Source organism: Pectinophora gossypiella, chromosome 15 (assembly GCF_024362695.1).
Source record: "Pectinophora gossypiella chromosome 15, ilPecGoss1.1, whole genome shotgun sequence".
Taxonomy (NCBI): domain Eukaryota; kingdom Metazoa; phylum Arthropoda; class Insecta; order Lepidoptera; family Gelechiidae; genus Pectinophora; species Pectinophora gossypiella.
The window spans coordinates 13,375,583-13,401,384 of NC_065418.1; the positions used below are offsets into that span (position 1 = coordinate 13,375,583).

Below are 25,802 nucleotides of genomic sequence, written 5' to 3' on the forward strand. Positions count from 1 at the left end.
AACACTTCAGGTCCCCGATACCGACCCCGCCGGCGTGGTCGACGATTTCCCTCATTCAGCGCTTATCGCTATCGACCCACTAGGGTAGATTAATTCTTTCAAATATTTTTCCTCTCAGACGACGCCCTGAGCCGAGGTTCGCGCCCAACTGGGCACCCTCAGGCCTGTTGTCTTAAACGTTGTACCGGGTGAGAGCCTTCAGCGCTCCCCATTTGTCCGGCCAAGTAGTTAATGCCATCTGCGGCAAATCTACAATAAGTCACATCAAAAAAAAAAAAAAGGTCAATGTAAATCCTTCTAGGTCTTCCTCTGCCAGCCCTACCATCATCTACTCTCCGAACCGCACCAATTAGTTTCGGTGTCGAGCTAGTCTCAGTAAGTAGACGCTATGTTATTAAAAGCACAACGGATACAAGATACCTACCGAAAGGACAACAGATACAGAACATTTTTCGCTTTTTTTCATGCAGCAATTTCTGCCAGGCAACCTTTGCGCACGGGAAAATTTTAATACAATATCATTATCCTTGTAAAATAAACTGGATCTGCCAGTTTTAATGGTGTGAGTGAACAGGCCTATTTCTATGATAAAGCAACCTGTTTATACAGGGCAAAGGGCAAAGAGTAAGTTGGAAGATCAGTGCTTACATGATGTATCAGATTAAAGAATATTCCTTTTGCTATAAAATTTAGCTCCATAGTTCGAAGAGCGGTTTTGAAATGCATCGGAATACCTACAAGATTTTCATTTTACACTGTCGCACCAATATATTGACGCCATTTTGTGACATTTCACACGTGGGTTCTTTCCACAGCTGTCACTCACATACATACGTTGACTCACTTGTTAACAGTATTCATGGTAATAATATTTACATACAGTCCTTTTGCCAGACGTTTGTAAAGTAAAATACCTCTTGTTGAAGACTCAGACTTCTAAGTAGCCATTTTATCACACTATACGAACTTTGACCGTCTGACTTTGAATTTATTCACATAGTTAGGTACCTAAGTAGGTTATATTATTCCATTGACCACAACAATTTCCCCTACTCCATTGTTTTAACCACAGCTTTGTCCCTAGGATGCATTGACCGGAGAAAACAAAGAAAAATAATGGGTCTGGAATAGCCAGACTCAAAATGTTTGAATACCTGTCGTAGCGACTCGAATACCAAGGCAAACATGTTGTCGTGAGTCATACTGTTAGACCGGATTTAGTCCTTAAAACTTTTATATACCTAAAAGACTTATAAGGTTTATTTAAAATTATAATTGTGATCGCCATTATTGGTTTAGTTCGTCGTTTTAATGAGAATGTCTCAGCTACACATATTTCTTTTTTTTTGGTGTAGTTGCCTACCTACTTACTGTATGCAGGTAACAAAACGCGGCGACAAAGTTTGTATTATCAAGTAGCAATAAAGAAAACAGTAATAGTTTTAAATGAAATATACAGTAATATGCGAACAAACGATCAGTTTTGAGAGAAACGTTCAATTTGGGTATATTCCTGACCTTGAATGCAGTCAGTATACCACTCTACAAAACATTTTCAAGTTCCACACAACAACAAAAAATGACTAACCTGCTCGATTTATTGTAAAAGTGCAATGACCCTTTTTGACAGCGACAGTTGACACAATCCTTAACATCTGCCTTGTAAACAATTTTACTGTTATGTTACTCAATTAACCCTGCCAGGGTCAAAACAGTTAAAGCAGTAACTACCATCTCTAGGTTAATGGCTCTTTAAGATTTTAGTAGACAATTTCAAAGTCCTTACATGTACAGAAGCCCTTTAAAATTGTAATAGGAGAACAAGGAGGTACTAAGTTTATTTTAAATCGATTGAGTTTTAACGATATATAAAATGTATGAATTATATCGCTTTCACAGTGAAAATTATTCTCCTAGGTTATTTTAATTACAGTTAGTCCTCTATGGATGTGAAACTTAGACACTGATACAAAAAAGACAGAGAGAGACTCCTTTAAAATGTAGAGGTGGAGGAAGATGGAAAGAATAAGTTGGACAGAAAGGGTTACTAATGAGGAAGTGCTACTCTTACTAGAGTAAGGGAAAAGAGGCAAAATGATTGGATACTTAATAAGACACTTACAATGTATTATATACATCATAGAAAAGAAACTACAAGATAAAAGAGGAAGAAGAGCTTACATGGAACAGGTTAAAGAAAATGCGAACATCGTGTCTTATATAGAAGGAACTGAAAGAATTGGGCTTTGATAGACAAGAATCGATAATGCTACACTGACAACAGCGTGGCTCTTAAATTAGTGATGATGAAATTAGAGTAGATAATATTGCTTTCGCATTAAAACTCAAACGGGAAGTTACAAATCTATAAATACGTCAATCGTTTATTGAAATGAATACACACTTAACCTACTACATACTTAACCTGCATTTTAGAACTAAAACAGGGCTCTCAAGTCTCGCTCTCTACATCTAAATTAGTAATAGCAATCCACTCAAACTTTACAACTGACACGGTCCCATTGAATTCAAACCGTTGAATGGTCATGTCTATCACTAAATTCTTAATAACGAGTAATTACAAAAAGGTCCAATAACTCACCATTGACCAAAGCGACGCCGCCGCGGCAATATGGCGGCAATTACCTCCAATTTTACATCGGAAACGCTGTCGGCCATCTTTGTGCAACAAAAGAATGGTAACAATTGGTAATTCCCGTAAAATTGCCCGTTCCATTTTCGACTCTACGCGGCCGTGATAATGAAATGGTAATGGTAAATTGGTAATATGTTTTAACGGTGGAAGCGTATGGTAGTAAATTTTAAAGGTTCGAGGAATGTCACGACTGCAGGTCGCAGAGGGCGATGGGCCTTTTGATAGAAATATGAAAGCGGGTCCAATTAGTGGTAAACAATTTTAATTGACGTGGAATGGGAATAGTGATGCGAATCGGAAAGGGTATGCTGGCATTAACCGTGAAAGAGAAATGCAAGAAAGAGAGTAAAATTTGGTCTTGAATTTTTTAGGTCCAACGCAAAAAACATAACCTTAAAAAACAATGTTGTAATATAGAAGACACATTTATTAAACGAATATAATCGAAAAAGATGCGTTTTGGTACCAAGACTATACTGCAGCAAAGTATTTGGAACAAACGCAATGAAAACAATGACCCCAATTCTGGTCTACGAATCATTCGGAGTATGTTCAAAATGGCATCTTAACAAAGGTAGAGCCTTCAAGGTAGTTGTATCTGACATTTCTAAGACAGGTCACCGGCCTAAGGGTACGTCATCCATATAAGTCCATAGCACCGTTGTCTTCTTGAAACGAGCAACAGATGCCAATCCAGTTGGGTTGCATTTTTGCGATTGGGTGGGCTTGGGTTTACGGAGTCTGATCCGCATAGCAACAGAAAATCCTGTCAAGAGTAATATTTTGGAGCATTTATAATATGTGCATATTTTATTTTTTGGAAATCAACCCACAACCCCTTTAAAGAGGAGCTGAAATTTTATATGGGACTTTTCGCATTTTTCAAGGTAGGAAGCTAAAAAATGGTAAATTAAGAAAGGGGAACCGTGTTACCCCGAATTTGACGCGAGCAAATCCGCGGGCATAAGCTAGTCAATGCTTATATTTGTAAAACTGGGATTGACCAACAAAACTCAGAGATGATCACAGTCGGTTGGAGGTGTTGGAAGACATAATACGTCTAGATGTCAAATACCAACAACAGCAATTGATAACAAAAAAATAGCAAAATAAGTAAAGGACTATATACTTCAGGAAAACTTTCTACATTATTTCTATAAACAATAAATGTTAATTTGCACCTCAGATCTACCTACGTTTGCCAAATTAAAAGCTTTTACACCCGTTTATTGCCCCAAAAAGTCAAAGAGTAAAATGTGTCGACCCAAACCCGAACTCCAAGTCACTTGCTCTTGATCCCTTTCCCATCACAATTTACCGGACAAATGCTTCAAGTACCTCTTAACAAAACCGTAAGTACATCAAAACGGGTGTTTTCCGGACACGGGCCGCAATATAATCCGCTTAGCAAAAAAAAAGCTATTTGAGATACATTCACCTGATAAATTCCCGTGGATATTTTTTGTCAGTGTAATATGCTACGTCATTTAGGGACCGGCCGCTAGATATAATTTAATCTCCCTTTTAGCTTCGCTAGAGTGTAGTTAGAGTAAGCAATTACTTTGATTAAAAGACCAATCAATAGGGCTATAGCCGGTACTTTGCCTTATAAGTACTATGTACACTGGCAGTAATTTTAACTAGCAGGAACTCTCGTCCTTCCTTTTTTGTATTCTAAACGTGTGTTTTTTTATTCTTTTCAGATCGTAATAGATGCTCTTCTTGCAAAAGAATGTCATTACGTCAGGCAAAGAGCTGCAGGCGGTAACTGCGTGGAAGGAACTGGATTACAGGCGGGACAGGCGATAGTTGTCGTGTCAGCAGGGACACTGCCTACTTAAAGGCTGGCATCATTTAACAAACAACCCTACATACAGCAGATAATCTAGATACATGAGGAAGTAACATTATCAATAATAAAGTAATTGCGGTAACATATAAAACAGCTCACAAAACGACAGATTTCACAACACTAAATGTCATCCAGTACTCATAATGTTTGTTTTTTGCCTTTCATTGCACAAATAATCGAAAATAATTCAAGTTTTTTCTAACGATAATTTGATGGATAATTCGGCGTGTCAAATGCCAATAGCAGACCGGCAATTTTCAACACAGCGGAGGCCAATTCAAAAACTAATAGGTAACTCGACGAAACTGGGTCAATGGGTAGAATAAAATCCGCATGTTAGAACCTCCTAGGCTGTGTTTACAATCACAGTAAACGATGGTTTTATGACGAGAGTAATTATTACGATGTTTAAAAACCATTCGTGATTATCAATTTCTAGTAAGTAGGTAACTCATTGAAGAACAAAACAGAAATTACATAAACGACTTTTAAAACGACAATTACTAAAAAGTACATCACTGTTACTCAGATTATTTTGACTATAACACCTAGTCATAGTCCTTGCAAATGTAAATAATACTTTGCTTTGTTTATATGACAGACGTCAAGTATCGTTGTGGTTGTCACGCAGTAAAAACCTTGAGTGCAAGCAATTTACTTGTCAGCGCACGTGATGGACAAAACACGCGATTGGTCAAAATTTACACCTTCATTTTTGTGAATGAACGCGCCAAGCAAGTTAGCGTTGACAGGCGAAACTTCATACTAATTCCGGGAGATGGATTGCCAATTTTTGGACACTCATCCACGTATAATAATACTGCTACTTTACTCGCTAACACAAACATCCGCGCTACACTCGTCGTGGCCTCGTTGACATTTGTCTGTCAGCCAGCCCATCACCGTATGGAAAGTAGGTACACTTATTTGAGGTACACTTTTGTGAATTATATGCCCTCTTTGGCGACATGTAATAGACTAAACCTGACGCCTTTGGAAAGAATTTCAATTTCATCGGCTCAGACAGTTTGAACGCCCCGTAATAATGCGAACTGGAGCGTAGTAATGTACAAGCCCATTTGCATATTTTACGTTTTCCTGCAAAAGTGATGTTATTGACTCGCAATATGGTAATGGGAAAGCAGAATTATTATTATGATTTACATTTCAAGTGCTATGTTTGGAATAACACCAATTTCAGAGTCAATTTGTTCTGAGATCTTCTTAATGCTTATTATGTTAGGGTATTATTCATTTATTACTATTTTTCTTGCTTAGTTCCCTTACCTGACTTAACCTCATAATTCCCTTCAAAGATATATACCTATAGACATGTGGGTAAAATATTAAGTGGGTCATCTTGACCTTCTTCAAGCACTCCATTCATTTTATTCTCGAACACTCACTTACCATGACGTATATTAATACTTTCTTCACAGGTTACAGCTAAGCTACCATTGGAATGCTTTGTTCCATTGACAATACCAGTTTCATTAAATTCCTGAATTTATCTCACAAATTGAATAGGCCTTTAACATAAGCAAATCCTTTATTATCGTCGCTTTTATTTCGCCAATGTCATTTCGCAATAATAAATACGCCTTTGTCGGACATTAAGCGTAAGCATTTCAGTGATCAGAGCAGGTTCAATTCAAATGCGTGATTAATTTATCCCTGGATATTAATTTATTCAAGCAATTCGTTTGTTCCGTGGACGGGTGCCGATGAATCATAAAAATTCTGACAATAAAAATGCTAAACAAATCGTTATTGAAATTACGTTTTCGATTGTAATGGCGGAATCGTTAAATATGATCATAATGATGGAATCATTAAGTTTAAATGCTAGACGACGAAACGCAGTAGGAGGTAGCATTATATTTTATGATGAAGATGTCATAGATATTACAATGGTGTATAGTCAGAAGTAGTAAATTCCTATTCAGCGCCTCTTTGCCGCGGGGGTGGGCGCTTCTTACTTCAATAGCCCGGAGTGAGACGGTGGCTGAATTCGGATAGGAACCCAAACCTGCGGGGTATAACGTAGAACCCTTGCCCAGGGATACGGGTGAAGACCTCAACGGTTGCAGATGCGGAGATGGGATGGCAACGTAGGACGGAAGGGGCGTGTCACAGGGACCTAGAACCTGACGAAGGGCAGCAGTAACTGTCAGTACTATTCAAAAGCGGAGGACAGGAGCTCTAGTCCGGCTTTGAAATAGACTACTCTGGGCGCCATCCCACTCGCGTCAGGCAGAAAGAAGTAGCATGGAGCACGCTACACTGACAAGAGCGTGGTTCTTAAATTAGTAATGATAAGTCTGAAGTAACTTGCAAAAATGTCATTACTAATTATAATAATTGAACCTAAAAATCTATTTAGTGATATTGTCTTTTCGAACATAATGGAATATTTACAACCAGCAGCTTGGTACCATTATGGTTCATCGTATTTCTTAGAAATTCAATTAAAGACTAAGTATTCTCAAAGAATATCAGGTGTCATAATTATTCAAAGTTAGCACCGATTCTAGCTGACAAAACTTAATTTTATTTTAGGTGAGCTATCAAGTCGTCCTTCACTATCTCTAAGTAAAAGAAAGATGTAGAGTTAGTTTCAGAAATGACATACTCAAATACAATTATGTCTACAAGAATTGGCACCGGTAAATATAATATTTTTCTCAAAGCAAGTATGCTTTTATTCTGCTTTGACAATATCCAAAGCTTTGGAGGTGCATGACAATGTAAATAGAACATTTGAGAGCTCAAATTGACTTCTCTTTATGCAAATTGACATTGCACACTTCTACTTTTCATAAAACATTGTACAGGAAAAATGTACTAGGAATATAGTGTGGAAAATTTTATTTCACGAGACATGACGTTCAGAGCACCAGATTAGGAAAAAAATCTAAATAAACAGTAACATTTTTCCAACGGTTAAAAATGCTAATGTTTTCACAACTCATTATGATATCTGTACTAATTTATCCAGGAATAATCTTTATTTACACAGATCGAAGTCTTCCGTTTTCAACTCTAGGCTCATAATAAAACCAAGGTAAGGACTTGATAAAAGCAATTTTAGAGGTCCAAGTTTCAATCAACTTGAAAAGGTCAAAAAATTGAGGGCAGCAAGATTTGTTTGTACGTGTAAAGATTTTATCGTCACTTTAATCATCAGATGGGTCGGTAAACTGTGAGTCATCAGTCACTGGTGTCGTATGATTACATCATACATTATAAACAACATGTCGGGAAAAATATTTATGTATTTTTTTTTTATTTCAAACGACCATCACGTTGAGTGATATAAAACGGCCGAAATTGAGCTTAAATCATGTGTAATGTTCACATAACGAAACATAATGCCTAAGACTTTATGGTTTTATGTCCAAAATTACATAATAAGGTTGGAAATACACGTCAAATCAATTCAAATGTGTAATATGTGGTGATACGTCTTGTAAGCCTGGTAGTTTCTCATGGTTTCTTGTGTGAGTTATTACCAGATTGAATCTTATATGCGCTGTCGTATTTTCCATACCTACCTAATTGGTTTGACGTTTTACAAGGTTTGATGCGCCTAATCTATTGGACATTTATATGAGACCTACCTAGCGTACAGACAGACGTTTTCTCGCTCTGAGAAATAATAAAATCCCTCGAGCGACAAGCTAAGTGCGGCATAAATTACGCAATATATAACTCTGCAAAATTCTAATAAAATAAATCACTATGGAGATAAGGGGTCATCGTTCGGGCTTGTGGTCCGTACCGGACGGGTCGGTATCTATTCGGCGATAACCCCAGTCTGCAACGGCCCTTATCTCGACACCTACTGCGCTACCAGATGAGTTTGACCCCTGTAATGAAAGAATTTCGAGCGAGCCAGAGGTAGACAACAAATGGTTAGGTAATAACTCAAAATGTTAGGCAGATACTTTGAAGTTAAAAAGTTGGTAATTAATACGCGCGCTTTGTCAGTGTCCGTTCTAGAAGCAAACAAAATGATCTAATTTGTTAAATTACTTTTGTAAGTTAATTATAAAATCTCTATATTAAAACATACATACATACATGAACTCACGCCTATTTCCCACCGGGGTAAGCAGAGACTATAGAATTCCATTTGCTTCGATCCTGACACACTTCTCTTGTTTCCTCCACATTCATCAATCGCTTCATACACGCACGCCGGTTCAGAGTAGATCGTATTGAACCTTTTCTAAGGACATCTCCAATTTGGTCATCGTAAGTCCTTCTCGGTCTTCCTCTGCCAGCCCTACCATCAACTTTCGCTTTATATACCGCTTTTGCAATTCTATTATCCTTCATCCGCTCTACGTGTCCAAACCAACCTAACATTCCCTTCTCAATCCTAGTCACTATATCGTCTATATTAAAACTACCTATTTATTTCTAGATCATTGCACACAATGTAACTCTTTTTACTGGGAGACTTAAAAGAACAACATTACCTAGTTATATTTTTGGATTTTTTGGTCAGCTAAGTTGCAGACACCTAATTTTAATTTATTTTGACAATTTTAAAACTAGCTTCATCTCTGTCTTGCACTCGTTGTAAGTGAAGGACGGCGCTATTTTAGAGCTGCCAGACTACAATAAAATATAGTTTTTTTTTGTTACCTGGATGGACACTAGCGACAGTTGCGAGGTTTGTTAACAAAAGTCACGTCTAAATTTTATTTTTCATAAAGACGCTTATGATGTTTTCACTATACCGCTGCTTTAGACAAAGACACTCAATTTTTTTCTTTAAAGAAAAACATATGGCTACGATATACCAGAAAATGTTTGCCAGAATCGGCATCTCTTTTTCAGTTAAAAACTGGTCATAACTGAGACAAAAACTTATCCTTACCTCTGTATTTTGTGTCCATTGTGCTCAATAAAGTATTTTATCTATCTATCTAAAAACTGTCCCAAAAATCCCAGACCATGTGTGTGAAACTACCAGGCTCTCGTATCACCGCATAACACACTTGACGACATTCCACCATACTTCCTACCTGACAAAAAGTTAATGATGTTTTTTTTTCACAAATATTTACTCATTCATGCCACATCCTCTGTCTCCCGTGTCGAGACGAGGCGAGATGAGTCTCCGTCAATGGAATGCAGCGTTGAAACTAAAGGGCGAACGCAAACTAAATTCTTGAAAGGTGTTGCCAATTGAGATAGAGGGATTAACATAAAATTATTAAAAAATAAAACTAGCTTAGGATAGTGGTGATGACATCGTTGTAAATGATGATGTTAAGAATTTTAACGCGAGAAAAGTGAATTATTTGATAGACATCTCGAATTTCTCAATTTTACTGTATACGAGAGCTAAGATTATAAATAAATATCTTAAAATCATGCAAGGAATAGTTAAGTATTAAAATTTTGTAAATAATTATCCTCATAAGAACCGGATTTCCAGACACAATAGTTAATCAATGGGATTTGGATTTTAAAAGGCATCTGGTTCTTAGGAGATTAATATCTCTACAATATACAAAGGAAAGCTTTCTGTATTTACACCTTTCGGATTGATTTGCCATGAGAAGCTACTTTAGGATAGATATCGTAAAGTCTTAAGTTCTATTCCTTATCTTGATATCTCAATATTACTTTAGGAAATAATTGCTAAATATAATTTACTGGCAACCCTCGCTGACCCAACGTGACGATCCATATCAAGCGGGAGAGGGTAGGTAAACCTGTTTCATTGCGCCCGCGCAGTCGCGCACTACGGGATCTATTGGAGTTATTTGCTGAAGCGCCGCTTGTAGCCAAACATCCTGTGTGGTAACCCTACCTACGATAACTGTTTTTTATTACCTATACAAACCTTTCATTATGTATGTTAATAAAAATATTTATGAAAGGAAATTTGAAGGTAAAAGCTATCTCTTATACTTGAAGATGTTGAGTGTTATTACTTCTTACGAAACGTTAAAACGAAAATTCTCTATAGAATTTGTATGGAATTACTAGTGTAACAAGTAAATTTTCAACAGGAAAATTCCACTTGATATCAACTTAGAATCATGGTCTGAATCATCCCCCTGAGTATTCGTTACGATGTCACTAACACCCTGTATGTAATGGCATATAAAAATAATTGTCGCTTGATACTTGGATCCGATTATGTATAGAATTATGTTCCTACCTATATTGCTTCTCTTTATTTTATTCAGAATAACGGGTGGAAGATGATGTATTGTGCCTGGGTTTAATAAAAAGGGTCATTATTTGTACCCAAAAACAAAGATAAAGATGCATATGTCTGTTATCTATGAAATTAGAAGGTTAAACGAAACATTTTTTTACAGCGCCATCTGCATATTTTTTTGGAAACGAAGACTGGAAAGTCCCTCAATATGGGACGCTTCGTAGATTTTCTTTCACCAGACCGAAATATAACTCTTGTACATACACATACACACATACATAAACTCACGCCCGTAATCCCAAATGGGGTGGGCAGAGCCACAAGTAATCAAAGACAACTTGCAGCCACTGTTGATACGAAGTCCTAAGATGGATATGATGAACCTTATGGTGATAAGGGATCAGCCTATCGCCCATAACATTAGTCCATCATGTTAGAGGACGCAATCCCTCTGTCGGTTTTTACGACATGCCCGGGAAGACAAGCAGCTAAACGTGTTCTATGTTTTTTATTTGCTCCCAGAACAGCATAGAAGCAGCATAGTGTTAACTCTTGTACATCTTACTGTTACTTATTTTAAAAGGTTATAATAAAACTTGCCATAACGTCCTATTACTACTGCAATAGTCTAATAATTTACAATAAAATACCTTTGATTACCATGACCTGAATACGGGACAATGGAATTGTTAACTGATGTATAAGTAGGTATACCTACTTACTAAATACAGGATGTTAGTGACATCGTAACGAAAACTTTGAGGCATGAATCAGACCACGATTCTGAGTTGATATCAAGTGGAATTGTCCATCGTAAAAGTATGGAGCAAAAAGTAATAAAAAAAACACCAAAAGTTTCATGATTTTTCCTAAAGGAAATTCCACTTGATATCAACTCTGAATCATAGTCTGAATCATCCCCCTCAGTGTTTGTTACGATATCACTAACACCCATAAGTACTTGTATCTCATAACTACCTGTAGGTACGTACTTGTACCGGGTGCAAGTGACAACGTAACGAATACTGAGAGGGATAATTCAGCTCATTATTCTGAGTTAATATCAAGTGGAATTTTCTATCGTCAAAGTATAGAAATGAAAATAATATAAAAAAATATTTAAAAAATCATGAGGCAGAAATTCCACTTGATATCAACTCAGAATCATGGTCTGAATCATTCCCCTCAGTATTCGTTACGACTCACTAGCATCCTGTATAGTTTACTTTATCTCTGTTATGTTTTGCTTTACTCTGGGTATCTGTATTGCCTTATCATGGTATTTACAACAATACTAAAATATACCTATGACTTAATCATTTGGCAAGACCACCCACCTGACAATGAGGATAAAAACTGCCTATACCTCATATTTGTCGCTGCTGTTGAGTTTTCTTAAAACCCCATACTATTTGAATAAACAAACGTATTGTTTTTAGTTATATTTTTACACAACTTGCGTTTTACTGCAAAATCATAGTGTTATATTTAGTCCCTAAAGATCGTAAAGAAGAAAACTTAGAGAAACTTATTAACAATGACAGCTACCTTTTTTCAACTGATCGCTTTTCTTTTTCGTAACTCGACCTTCAGAGTACACTCAATTTATCAAGAATTTTAGCTGGACGATATGGAGAACTGTCAAAATTTAGGAACAACGACAGTGCTGCCGCTTACATTTGAGCTTCTGTTTTTATGGTCATTACATTCGATCAGTTTTAAATTACTTTTTAAATAAACCGCATGGATAGCTAAAATAGGCTTTGGCTACGTACGGTCACGAGTACTAATATGTATACACTTTGAAACCATGTCACATTAACTTTTTTGACAAATTAAACCGTCTCATTTAATGTCAAATAGTGCGACAGGGTTCTAAAGTAGGTACATGATATTGTTCATGGCTGTACGTATTAGTATCGTAATGTCATCGTCTACCAAAATGGAGCGATAAAATCAATACCCATTCAGAAATTACCTACTCTGTGGTTTCGATTGCCAATGACAATTGCAATTTTCTTAATGGATACTATTTCACCATAAACGTTGAACGGTTACTAATTAATCTGTTCGTTTAGTAGCACCGATTGTGAATTATGCTCAATACGTTCCGTTTTTCGATTTATAATCAACCTAAAACCTCGTAAAGCACAGATTTGCAGACTCGTTTAAAGGATATTGAGCTTTAGACTTCAAGCAATAACTATGTTAAGGATCTTTCAATGCGTCTGTTCCGTTTTTCACTTTATAATTCAAGTCTTAATATTAACGTCGTAAAGCACAGATTTGCAGACACATCAAACAATGGTGTTTGGATTTTAAAGGATATTGAGCCTTTGACTTCAAGCAATAACTATATTAAGGATCTTTCACGATTTATTTAAAAAGTTTCGGTTTTTTAAATAGAATCCTGACTTGATGTGTTTAAGTAAAATAAAAATAATAATAGATGGAATTCTAACCCGTGACACTCCAATGTAAGTCACGCGCTCTCCGAACAGGGCTAACACGGATTTCGTATTTAATGAAAGATAAAGACATTTTACAGTAGGTAGGTACAGATACTCTCGCAAATAAATCGTGATGGCCAGCACGATACGACGGTGGCACACTTACTGTTTCCATTTGTTAAAACTTTTTGCCGACTAGAAATAGGTTTCCATTTCTAGGACGAAACTTGAATCGACGGTGATGAAGTAGTCGTGACATACGTGTATTGTGGAGATGGTAAATCGACGGAGAAACAGCACTAAGAAAGGGAACAAACCCAGTTGCTTTCTGTAGAAAAATATTGAAAAGAAACAAAATATTGTCGATACTTAATACTTCACGCTGTCTTCCTCATCTCCCTAGCATTATCCCGTTTTTCACAGGGTTCGTTTACCTAACCTGAAGATTTACCAGGTCCGGTTTTTCACAGAAGCGACTGCTTGTCTGACCTTCCAACCCTCGAAGGAAAAACCAGCCCACGAATACAAGTTAGGTCACATACTTCCAAAAATGCATTTCTCGGGAATGTGAGTTCCGTGATAATAATTTATGACCCAAACAACAAATTCGACAATCATTGGTTTAGGCCTTTGCTGGATTCGAACCTGTGACCTCAAAGTGAGAGGTAAGCGTTGTACCAACTGGGCTACCACGGGTCACTCAACGCTGTCTTCCTGTGGATTTATAATGTGAACATTATTACGTCTGCTTGTGAGAATGTGTTCAGTAGCTATCAACTCGGGCATGTCAAAGAATTTGACTAAGTAGGTCGCAAGCTGACGTAAACCTGTCACGGTTCATCATAATCGCAGGCGTTGGTTAAGCATTAGGCTCAAAATGCGGAGGTCCCTAGTTAGGCTAGGACATTACAGGCTATTCGTCCGAAAGATATAAATCGTGATCCCGGTTACTACGTTCTGTTAGAATGTTCCTGATGTAAGTAGTCGTTACATGAGCCATGTCACCCTTTAACAGCTGAATATAAAATAACCCTGCCGCCAAGCTGAGATGGATGAAACCTAAGCCCCCACCCTCGGAGCAGACTCCTACTCCGAACCCCAAAAGTCTGCATAAACTTTCGAGTTATGAAGCGGCTTCTTGACACGAAGCGAAAATAGATAGGTACACTTTGTTTATAGAATATTCCGATATAATAACACCATCGCGAAAGTTTTCCGACTACCTTAATGCGATCATTAACCACAAAACACCACTTCGTATTAATTATTTAGATTAGTCAATGATGAAAGCAACTGACCCAAATGTGGAACGCTTAACGATTAAACGTGTCATCCTTGCGCAAGGGTCATGCTAATCTTCTCTGTATAAAATAATGATTAAAATCCTGTGGTCCTTTCCACTGCAGGAGAGCCAGCAAATTGTGACATAGACACAAGAAAAGAAGCTTTCGAATGTAATTTTAAAGCAAACAATGCATGTAATAACATGTATAAGGGTCAGTGTCTGCAAGACGTCTGCATGTAGAACGTGAATACATAAGAGATGACGTAATCACAGTGATGCCAACATACCAACAGATTCAGTCGACTACCACCAACTGTCAGATAAGACATGGACCAAATACAATGCGGTTTGGCAAATGACACTATCTTATCATGCAGTCTGGGTCGGAAATGTGTTATTGATAACAGAAACAAACTGTTCAGTGGGAGCGGTTTAATATGATGCTGGACATATATTGTACAGAAAGAGAGAAAATATTTATTCAAACAAGACACACGTACATAATTGTAAACAGACAACAAATGACAACACAATATTTGATAGAAAAGTAAACACATGTGTAATTAATGATTATAATAATATAGTGAGACATAGTGCAAAAAGAAAAGGTAATAAACTGAGCAGGTTGGGTTAGGTGGGTACTTTCATTAAAGGATTAGAGTCTGAAATGAGTAAGAAAGAAGAGACGAAGGACAAAACCAAGAAGGGCTTAACTATGTTCAATAAATGAAGAGAATTAAAAAAAAATGCATGTGGTTGGATAGAGAAAATGGCAATATCTACCGAGAAACTCGTGGCTTATAAATTAATATAGAAATAATGAAGACTCACTTGTAATATTTATTGCCTTTTATAAATACATACATTGTGACGACACGGCTAAGCCAATGCTGGCCCACATCTGGGCAAAGGAGTTCCTCATTGAAGTGGGAAACCAAACAATAATAACTAATACAATAAAGAATGTACCATTACTAAATCTGATATCCAATTTGTTTTCATTTGCTTATTATACAAGACATTAACATTCATTGACCCCGTTAATTATTCACTATAAAATAAACAAATCATTAAGATCGTTAACAACGATTATCTTAATGAAAACAAACATGTACATAATTGTAATTTAATTTATATTTTGAGAAATTCCAGGCTGTAAATAAATTAACTACTTAATCCAGTTGTAATTACATACATACACAAAGTTACGCCTGTAATTCACAATGGGGTGGGCAGAGAAACAAACGAATTTTCGGACACCAATTTAAGGTGAACGCGAAAAATATTTTCAACTGAATATAATTCAGACTTGTACTGGATGATGGGCTATAATATGGGTCATGGGCTGATCAATTGTCACCATACGGTTCATCATATCCATCTTAGGACTTCGTATCAACAGTGGCTGCAAGTTGTCTTGTGATTACTTGTCGCTCTGCCCACCCCATCAGGGATTACTGGCATATTCATATATGGACGTTAATAAATTTTAATTAACGCGATAAATTAACTCGGCGATAAGGCTCACCACCTATCACGTTGGTCTAACAGGAAGCTCGTGAGCTAGTGAGTAGAAGTAGGTACTTGGCTCATGTTGATGTACCTGTAACTACCCCAATTGGGATGTGAAGGAGTGGCCACAAGTTATCAGAAGACATCTTGCAGCTACTTATGATACGGAGTCCTAATATCATGATTTTATGAACCGTGTTGAGCCACGTGAATAGTCCAAAGTCCATAATATAAAGTTCATCATGTTGGCAAAGACAGAATCCATGAGTTGGTACATTGAAGATGCAGTACAGGCGCCCAATCCAGCATAGAAGGAATTTGATTAGATAAATTATAGGGTATAAAAGAAACTAAGTACTTAATCCCGTTATATTGAATATCAAGGTAAATGAGAACATTACAAAATCTTATAATAACGTCTATATCTTGCTCATACATCCTGTTTACTCGTAGACTTAAGCAAGACTTGCAATTAATGACGTGCCATCACTCAAGTTAGCAGATTCAATCAGTTGCATCAGTGAATAAGTAAAGTCGATGATTTTCACTCGCAATTTGCTGTTTAATTTTAAAATGTCGATCATGTCCACAAATCAGACGTCCACGTTCATAAACCGGATCATTATTTCTGATGGGAGATTTATTTCCCTTTGAAACAACATTTCGACAATGCTAATGACCATATTCATTAACCCACCGGAATCGTTGGTAAGTTCAGCATAGTTTAATTAAAAACCTACATCATTTCACTAAGCACCTACTTCATCACCAGTCAGATTTTCCTAGAAATATTGTTCATTTCAAGCATCACGATTAACGATTCAAATGAGCCAATCATTTTATACGTATTCCAACCTTCCAGCACTATTCGCAGGTAATAATTCAAATGTAACGCAAACTTGCAGACAACCGGACAGGCATCCTGCGAGCCAGGATGTAGAAGATTCCGTTGTAATATCCGCGACTCCACATCACTAGCAAACGAATAATAATCTAGGGGAAAAACATATATCATGTTTTTCTATTGTTTAAGAATTGGTGGCTATGTCGTGGCCCCGAAAAAGGCTACTTTTTCTAAAAAGAAAATATAAACATTGAACAAAAACAAACTTTTACAAACCTACATGCTCACAATGAACACGTGTTGTAATTAATGGACAGAGCCAACTTACAGTCACTTTTGATATTATGTACAAAAAATTTCACTTAGATATTCGTGAGAATTATGAAATCAAAATATGTATGAAACTCTTTGTGTTCCATCAGGTATAATTGCAAGAATTCGCAAACTCGTATTTGAAGTTCAAGGAGCCTTTGAAATATTCTGAAAGTATCAAAAGATCCTTTGATGTAAAAGTACCTAGTATTTACTAGGTACATTTAATTACTTTTAGTTGACTGAAAAATGATTGACGTAACCGCAGACAAAACAGATTATAACTATATCAAAGTTAAAGGTCAGGGTTAAACAAAGCATGTTACAAGACTTTTAGATATACTTAATGAAAGTTAATTAACAAATAAGGCGAGTAATTCTCTACGTAAATAACCATTCGCATTAATTGCTAATAAAGAAAATGACACAGAGAAAGTATATATTACAACATTTAGACACAGATTCTTGTAATAATAAAATAGAAGTAGAGCCTATTAGACATAAAATGGACGCCTCAGTGACGTAAGAGGCGCCACGAAGGCGATTCTTTACCTTAGTAAAGAAATGTAATAAAAAAGATATGCCGATAATATCACAAAGACAGCTAACGAGAACGCGTGGCTTGAAGAATGTCACATTACTTTAATCAACATTCTGAAAGTAAATTGACCCATTAGATTAAGCGGCCCGTGGCAAGCATCGAGGCCCATAGACTACCAAAACTCATTTTGGACACGCAACTGCGATTTCCTGTGGTTAAATGTGAAGAGGGTCTATCATTACACGTCCAACGCTTGGACTAAGAGCTTCTAATTTTAGTCGGCTTTTTTAATCACGACTACATACAATCCTTAGTACGGTTTATTGTAATTACAAAAAGTTTTGTTACCTCGTCAATTGGATGCTTGCGTTTTAATTTTGGCGTGTCTGCCATCATGTGCACGAGTGAATGAGTCTTTTGACAGCTAATTCTGGTGTTGTTTGTTATGTCCACCTTTGGAGATAACATCAGCAGACTTAAACTACTTTCATTGATATAGTACTAAAAGCATACATTGAAGTGCTTCTGATAAGCAAATAGACTCGCAAAGTAATCCTGCTGCCTAATGGCTTTTATCTCGACCCAACATTGACATAGCAACTTCGAAGTCCTTACTAAGCACCCCATTAACGCATGTTTAACATCGGGTAGCTGAAGCAATAAACCCATCAGTTGGCACATTAATTAAATCGTCCAAATCCACACTAGGAAAACAAACAGGGGCTCTTGTTTAAAAAGTTTAATTTACGCTATTCCCAAAGGGTCATCATCAATCAACACCTTCTGGCATGTAAATTATCTGCGACCGAACAGTTGGTCGAATTCAAAGTTGACTTTGAGTGGTTTACATAGCGTTTGGATTAACGAATTTGTCGGTTCCACGGGTACTCGCATGTCTGGGTAAAAAAGTTGAACGTTCAAGGATCAGGGTCGGGTCGGGTTGAAACCAGTTTTGGCTCTCACGACAAACCACCCTCCGAGATTTCAAGCCGCCACATGTTTGGAGTTTTTTTCTATACTTTGAGCAACTTACTCAAAAGAGCTAAGTGTAATTAGTATCGAACCATGCTGTGTAAAACATGCTTTTAAATTCTACACTAAATATAACATTCTGAAATATAAATGTATGTGAATTTATAATAAAGAATATTATGTCACGAGTGAACAAACAATGCTCAGAGCAAAAATTACAGTAGCAGCAATAAAACACAGTTTACATAAAGTAATTATAAACGAATAAAAAACAATTTCGAAAGATACGATGTAACTGGTCCGGTTTCGCTTTGGAGTGCATCCTTTCAAAATGAACGTTTTTCGAAACAAAGTAAGAGAGGCGAGGGTAAGTTATTTATAGACCAGTTATCACCACGGGCCTAACGAGTGAACGGCGCATGCGTGTACGGAGACATGTACCAGATCTGCCCATTTCTGGCATTTCTAATAAACACACTGACACTAATTATAACAAAGACGGATGTAGTACAGACTAAACAGTAAAGAAAGACGAGTAAAGGCCAAGACAGACAAATGGGCTTTTGAGTTTTCGGTTTTACTTAAGTATGTAACGAAGACGTTTTCTGAGAAGATGCAATATAATAATATTATCTTCATTCTGTGTCTATGTATTACGTATGTCTATTTGATTTGATTTGAATATAATGGTTTAAATAAATTGCCTAATGCAGGAACTAAAAATTTTAAATGTGTTCTACTTAAAATAAACAATATACGATTATGGTTGTGTCGCTAGACCCTTTTGCAGATAGAGATATAATATTTACGGACAGAAATAGTATTATTTTGTGTATAGTTTACACAACAGCCTCCGTGGTCTAGTGGTTAGAGCGTTAGGCTCACGATCTGGAGGTCCGAGTTCGATTCCCGATGGGGACATTGGCGAAATCACTTTGTGAGACTGTCCTTTGTTTGGTAAGGGCTTTTCAGGCTTGAATCACCTGATTATCAGAAAACGTAAGATGAAACGTTAAGCCGTTAGTCCCGGCTATTAGCCGTAAAAACACCTCCACTAACCCGCATTGGAGCAGCGTGGTGGAGTTTGCTCCGTACCCCCTCCGGTTGATTGAGCGCCTGTGCCCAGCAGTGGGACGTATAAAGGCTGTTTATGTAATGTTGTTATGTATAGTTTACACAGGGCTTAGAGATAGACTTGACAATCAACAGCATGTATGTATTGTGAAAAGACTCGTCAAATAGAAGGTGTAAACGGTACAGTACCAAACACGGCAATGCTTTCAAGAATTAACACATGTAAAGATAAACAAGTTACATTTTAACATTGCGTCGAAACGTAACGTACATTTGTACATATTGACTTTACAGTATCTTTAGGAACCGTATGGGTGTCAAAGGTTACACCGTTAGGTAATTAGGATGTTATATAGAATAGGTGGGATCAAATAAGATAGATAAGGCTAGGTATAGAACACAAAATATTGTTGGTACAGACAAGTGAAGAAAACCTTTATAAAGTGGAAAATCGATCATCAAGCATTAACCTAAGGTTAATGCAGGTGTGACTCGAGAATATTTCTCTGAATGTGATTCAAAAATGAATACTGAATGACTAATACATATTGATAAAGTTCAAAAAAGTGCGTCACAAAAAATGTATGAACCTAAATTCTTTATTTACTTAAATAACTACATAAGGTGCAAAGGTTTACTTTTATCAGTTGTGAATCATAGTTTCCCCACTGTACAGATATTGATATACAATAACTACATTATTTACCTACAGTAATATCATGAGGCAAGCGAAAGTATGCCAGTTTTTCCTCGTTTAAAACAGAAACAAACCCACATTTATCACGCGACAATTTTAAATATAACACAAGGAGTTAAAATACAACTCGGAATTTTTAACACGTGTCTCCAGATTCGTTTGGAGCAGATATTAATATTATTTTTAGCTCTCGGGATGCAGTCAAAGTATATGATGATTCGACATAGCTTACACCACATTGACGCGAAGCGTTGGTCGCAAACAATGATCACCGACACAGATTACACGCACACACGCATTCCGATCGTGCTATTGGTGCTAAAGTCGGACATTCACAACAACACTGACAACTTGATTCCGTAGAGCGATTTCGCGCTCTGCTCTGGGACTGTGGTGAGGTAATATCCACTGCTTTTAACCCTACACTCCATATGATTATAAATCAACACCAAATAATAAACCAAGTCCTGAATGAAACTGCATCAGATGAAATAACCTATCATTAGCATCTCTATTTTAATGTCTGAACAACACATTAACGTCTTATAAAGAAATCATAAGCATGTAATGATACAGCGTGTTAAAAGCGACTGCAGGCTGAATCATTACTTCTAAATTTAGGCGTTCTTTAGTCTCGAAGGATAGGCTACAAAACCGCAGTCAGACACAAACCAGTTCTTTGTTACAAGTACATGTTAGTCGGCTTATGTTTAACCGCGTACTATGAACTCTACACGCGTACTCGTTTCGTCATCCATCGCAGTTTGCAGACACGTCTCAAGTCGTGAGCTTATTCTATTTGAAGCGATCTATTAGTGTCACTATGTAAAGACGTTAATGTAAATAGTTTCTACTGTATCTTGGTACGCGCTGCATACAATCGTCCTTGCCACATAGAAATTACTGTTTCAGAACGAGTACACGTTCATAACACGCTTTGTGGTCCTATCTACATTACTAAAGCGAGAACACATCCCGATAATATCGCAATTTTGTTAACCATAAAGTAACAAACACAATGTAATTCTGTTCATATGCAAAAGGGGTATTCAAAATGTTTTTAGATAAACAAAAGTTACGGAACTTTTTATCGTTATTATAACAATGTAACAGGAATATAAAGGTGTCGCGTGTTTGTTACAAATATAGATAAGTTTTCTTAGCAACATTTAAACGTAATTGGACTGTTGAGAAAATGAAGCAGCCTACTGTTTGCGCGTTGGTCTATAAATAAACATTTTGAAATAAACCACCTGTCTGTTAATGATAATAGTTGTAAGCAGGTGATGTACTACTGGTGGTACATAAAGGAAACCAACCTGTTTAAAAATAAATGATCAGACACGCACGAGATAAAGGTGCTGTTATGTGAGCTGGAACAAAACGGGATTTATCGTGACAAAATTAGGTCGAGTTTCAGTCGCCTGCTGCTTTACATCAATATGAATGATGTCAAAAAAAGTTCTTACAAAACGACGTAGTACAATTTATGCCTTCTCCACTTAAGTTTTCATTCATAATGATTGCGAATTTGAAATTGCCTATATTAATGATAATTTTGGAACTGCTAAAATTATAAATCTTGCACTGACCGGAAAGCTGATTCATAACAATATTTTAGCACAAAAAACAACAAGCCAATCAATGGTCCAATTCATTACCAAATGGCAGGATGTATAGTGAGTCACGTTGTAAAAAACAAACAGACTGACGAACATGCTAATTCTGGACATGTATTGTTCGAAACGAACATTACTAACGCTTTTGGTAAATAATCTTTTATCTCGAACAATATACAGGGGGTTAAAAAGCCACATTTTTTCTAAAAAAAAAACAATATTGCTATGAACGTCTAATAGCAATATTCCTTTTTTTATATTACATGCTCAATAAAGCCTTTTTAAACCCCCAGTATTTAACAAATTGTAATGTTGCAATTGAAGAATTTAAATCGTTTGTGGAAGCTAAGAACATGTGTACACGTTTAATGCATTAAAGTAATTTAGCTAGTAGTAAATATCCTAGTTCTCATGGAAACATCTGGCGATGCAGCCTTAATGGCAGCAAACAGTATTCTACGCACCATAGTTGGTAATCCCTTTTACGATGAAGTACTAGAGTCTAACTAAAACAACATGGAAAATTAAACAGAAATAGGAAAATTAAAGTCATAAACATCAGCCGCAGATACTTTTGGATTAAACAAGATTCGAACTTTGAAAAAGGGAAGGATGAGATACAAGACAACAAAGAGATAAAAACGGAGTAAAGTGTTACTTGAACTAATGAAATTACTCATCTAAAAAGGATTACAGAGTATCTTGCTTCACGCACGTTCGAGCCACTTGATGCCGCAGGAAGACCTCAATTTGAGTCCCGACTGTGACAATCGAAGGATGTACAAAGGAATTTATTGCTTTGAATTATTATAGCGTGGTGCAATCACAGAGACCATAATGACCACGTAGGTGGACACTCCTTGAATACCATTTGTTTCAGTTGAGTCAATCATCCTGGTCTGCTCTTTCAATGTTAATTTATATATCGTACGCGTGTATTGAATATTGGAGTGTTCAAGAACACGTCAATTCTTTTATACGCTTCGAATTTGAATTAACGAGGCCTCGCGTGCTAAATCGAAGATTGGCTCTTTGTTGCCAAGCTAAACCCGATCTAAGAATACAATGATAGAGTGGCCAATACACTAAGCTCTTAATCATTCATAAAAGTAAATTGATCCGATAAGTTTGCCGCAATAAAAAAAAACTGACTTTCACCATACTCAAAAGTCGATCGAGTGTCGAAGGCAGGCCGCACACAGTGCCTGCAGCTACGCAAATTCGCCACTCGAAATGCAACGTGACGTGACGAGGTGGTGAAGTGGGGGGTGAGGCGGCATTCCTAGCGATGGGAGGGAGGGGGGCGGTCATCGACCGTCCTCAGGCGGCCGCGCATAAACTACGCGCCGCATAAGGTCAATACAGCCGCTAGCGACCGGTCCGACCGAGCTCCGGGCACCATTTCGAAACACCATTGTTCAGACTTGCAATACCCGAAAATCAATTACGGACCCATATGCGAAATCTAATTTGGCTTGCGCAAGAGAGGATATTATCTGTAAATCAGATTGCCAGTAATTCGTTTTGTCGCCAGACGTGTCCGACCAGTCGAAACCCACTTTTACCACGGATTAACGGCTGAGCTAACATACGAACGGCTTTGGCCTAGCTTCGGCAATACATGCATAATGCAGAGATTACGTGTTTCCAGGGTTCTTATTACCAGCTAAAGTCTAGAAAACTGGTACCGAATGCCACCTGACGCAATGAATCATAAAAAAATGGCAACGTTATGATATCATCCACGGCAGGCGCGTTAGCTACCTACTATATTTTTTTGTTGATAAAGGAAGATAAGATAAAATTGTGGTTTACTTTGCAATTTCAGTATCGACTAGGCATAATTTAGTTGCAGAACATCAAATGTAAACTTGAAACCCCTTAAATGCTATTTACTTCGCCATTATAAGGCTAATAGGGTATTCTTAGATATAATAAAGACAGTTGTTTAACACGTTGACAGTCCAGTGATGCATATACGGGTCATGATGGTCTAGCTCCATACGTCCGTGGCCCATACATGGCTCAAACGACCAGATACGCAATAAGGGCGAGTGCTCCACTTGGATCCCGGGTAACTTAGCAAAGATTTGTATTACAGTATGTTTGATGAATGGTACTTTAGACCTGTTTGAAGGCTGAAGTGACTGAAGATATAGTAAAAATATTCAAAATATCAAAAATATCTGTTTATTCAGCTTTATTAATAAACTAAAATGACATAAAAATTTAAGATGATGAGATATACAAGGATGTCAAAACATTTTGTACGGAGACTGTCAACGTGTTAAGTTGTTTTCATCATCAAAGTACTTTGGCTTAAACAGATTGACATTGTACAACTTATTTATAGACCGAGTAATTATCTAATTACAGCTCTAAGATAAATACAATGTAATCAAATAGCGTACTTACCTTACAATGAGTGACATCCTTCTAATCAACTGCTTCGTAAAGTTCTTCTGTTACACTTGCCTTATAAACATATTGCAGACTAGTGCAAAGCAGAATTTAGAATAATTTATTTACTATTCATAACTGGTTCATCTCTTTTTTATACACTTTTTTCTCTACGTGACAACTCGGTACGATAATCAGTTAATAAATTGCCAAACCAATGTCACATGTGGTGATAAAAAGTAATGGTCATGTCAATTATTTGAGTCCTGGGGGGTTAAAATAGCCACATCGAAGGAATTCATTTAGAAAAGCATTATTGAAATTTTGAATTTGCGCATATAAAAGTAAGTGCGCAGTGCAAACAAATGTCAAATAGCAAAATTGCTTTTTGAGATGAATTGCTTCGATATGGCCATTTAACCCCCCTGTTAACTAAATTAGGAATGTATCGTATCATCATCAACGCTATCCCGTTTTCACGGGGTCCGCTTAGTCAGGTCCAGTTTCTTACAGAAGCGACTGCCTCTCTGACCTTCCATTGGTTAATCATTATTATTTAGAATGTGTTGTGTACAAACATATAATTAGAAAGAACAATAATCTTGGCTAAGAACAATGGCAAAGTTTATACGGAAGCTGTTAACTACTCGCTCTGTTTATCACAACGCAATCTTATAATTATGGCCTACAAGAAGTCATTATTCTTTTCAACATAATTTAGACATATGTATCCAAAATTGCTAACTGTTAACCTGTTAACTTTCCCATAAATTTATCTTTTGTTTGTGAATAATTTTATGTTTCCAGTATGTGTGTGTGTGTGTGTGTGTGTGTGTGTGTGTGTGTGTGTGTGTGTGTGTGTGTGTGTGTGTGTGTGTGTGTGTGTGTGTGTGTGTGTGTGTGTGTAAGAGCGCGATAAGAGTTACTACGACCGAGTAACACGTTAAGCTGCACTAAAATCAGAACAAACTTATTTAAAACAGTAAATTTAAATCGAATTATTCGCATTCTCTGGTCCTAGTAACTCCTACTTCGCCATTTTCAAGTGTAGTTTTGGAAGATCAAAATGGACTTACTCTCATATCCAGCCGTCCAGGACCACATGGACACCATCGCCAGCAGCCAGTGGTACATGAGACCTTCGATCTTCCAATAGACTGGGGCGAAAAAGGGTCTGACGAGGCGCAGCGCCATCATCCACACCACGTACGCGGGGATGCAGTATAAGTTGTTGACGACCGCGAATATCGTTCTGGCCACGATCCACACGTACCGGCTGAAACAGCAGGGCCGCGTCGGTTCATAACACCGCCTCGCCGCGCCCGCGCGCTCTCGCACCCCGGGCCGGGCTCAACGCAACAACAATGACTGGTGATATGAAAGGTGACGTGCGACACACCA

The 25,802-nt window shown here is 37.2% G+C and overlaps 1 protein-coding gene and 1 non-coding gene across 2 annotated transcripts in view; both read right to left on the minus strand.

Annotated features, from left to right (window-relative positions):
- The window catches only part of LOC126373271 (acyl-CoA:lysophosphatidylglycerol acyltransferase 1), a 351,324-nt gene that overhangs the window by 316,117 nt on the left and 9,405 nt on the right, over positions 1–25,802 (minus strand). The window contains exon 3 of the mRNA XM_050019337.1: positions 25,478–25,677. Within this exon, the coding sequence (XP_049875294.1) occupies positions 25,478–25,677 (200 nt within the window). The remainder of the gene's footprint in view (positions 1–25,477; positions 25,678–25,802) is intronic.
- Positions 14,444–14,553, minus strand: LOC126373502 (U6 spliceosomal RNA). The gene has a single exon (XR_007567322.1). It is a non-coding gene; the product is annotated as a U6 spliceosomal RNA (small nuclear RNA).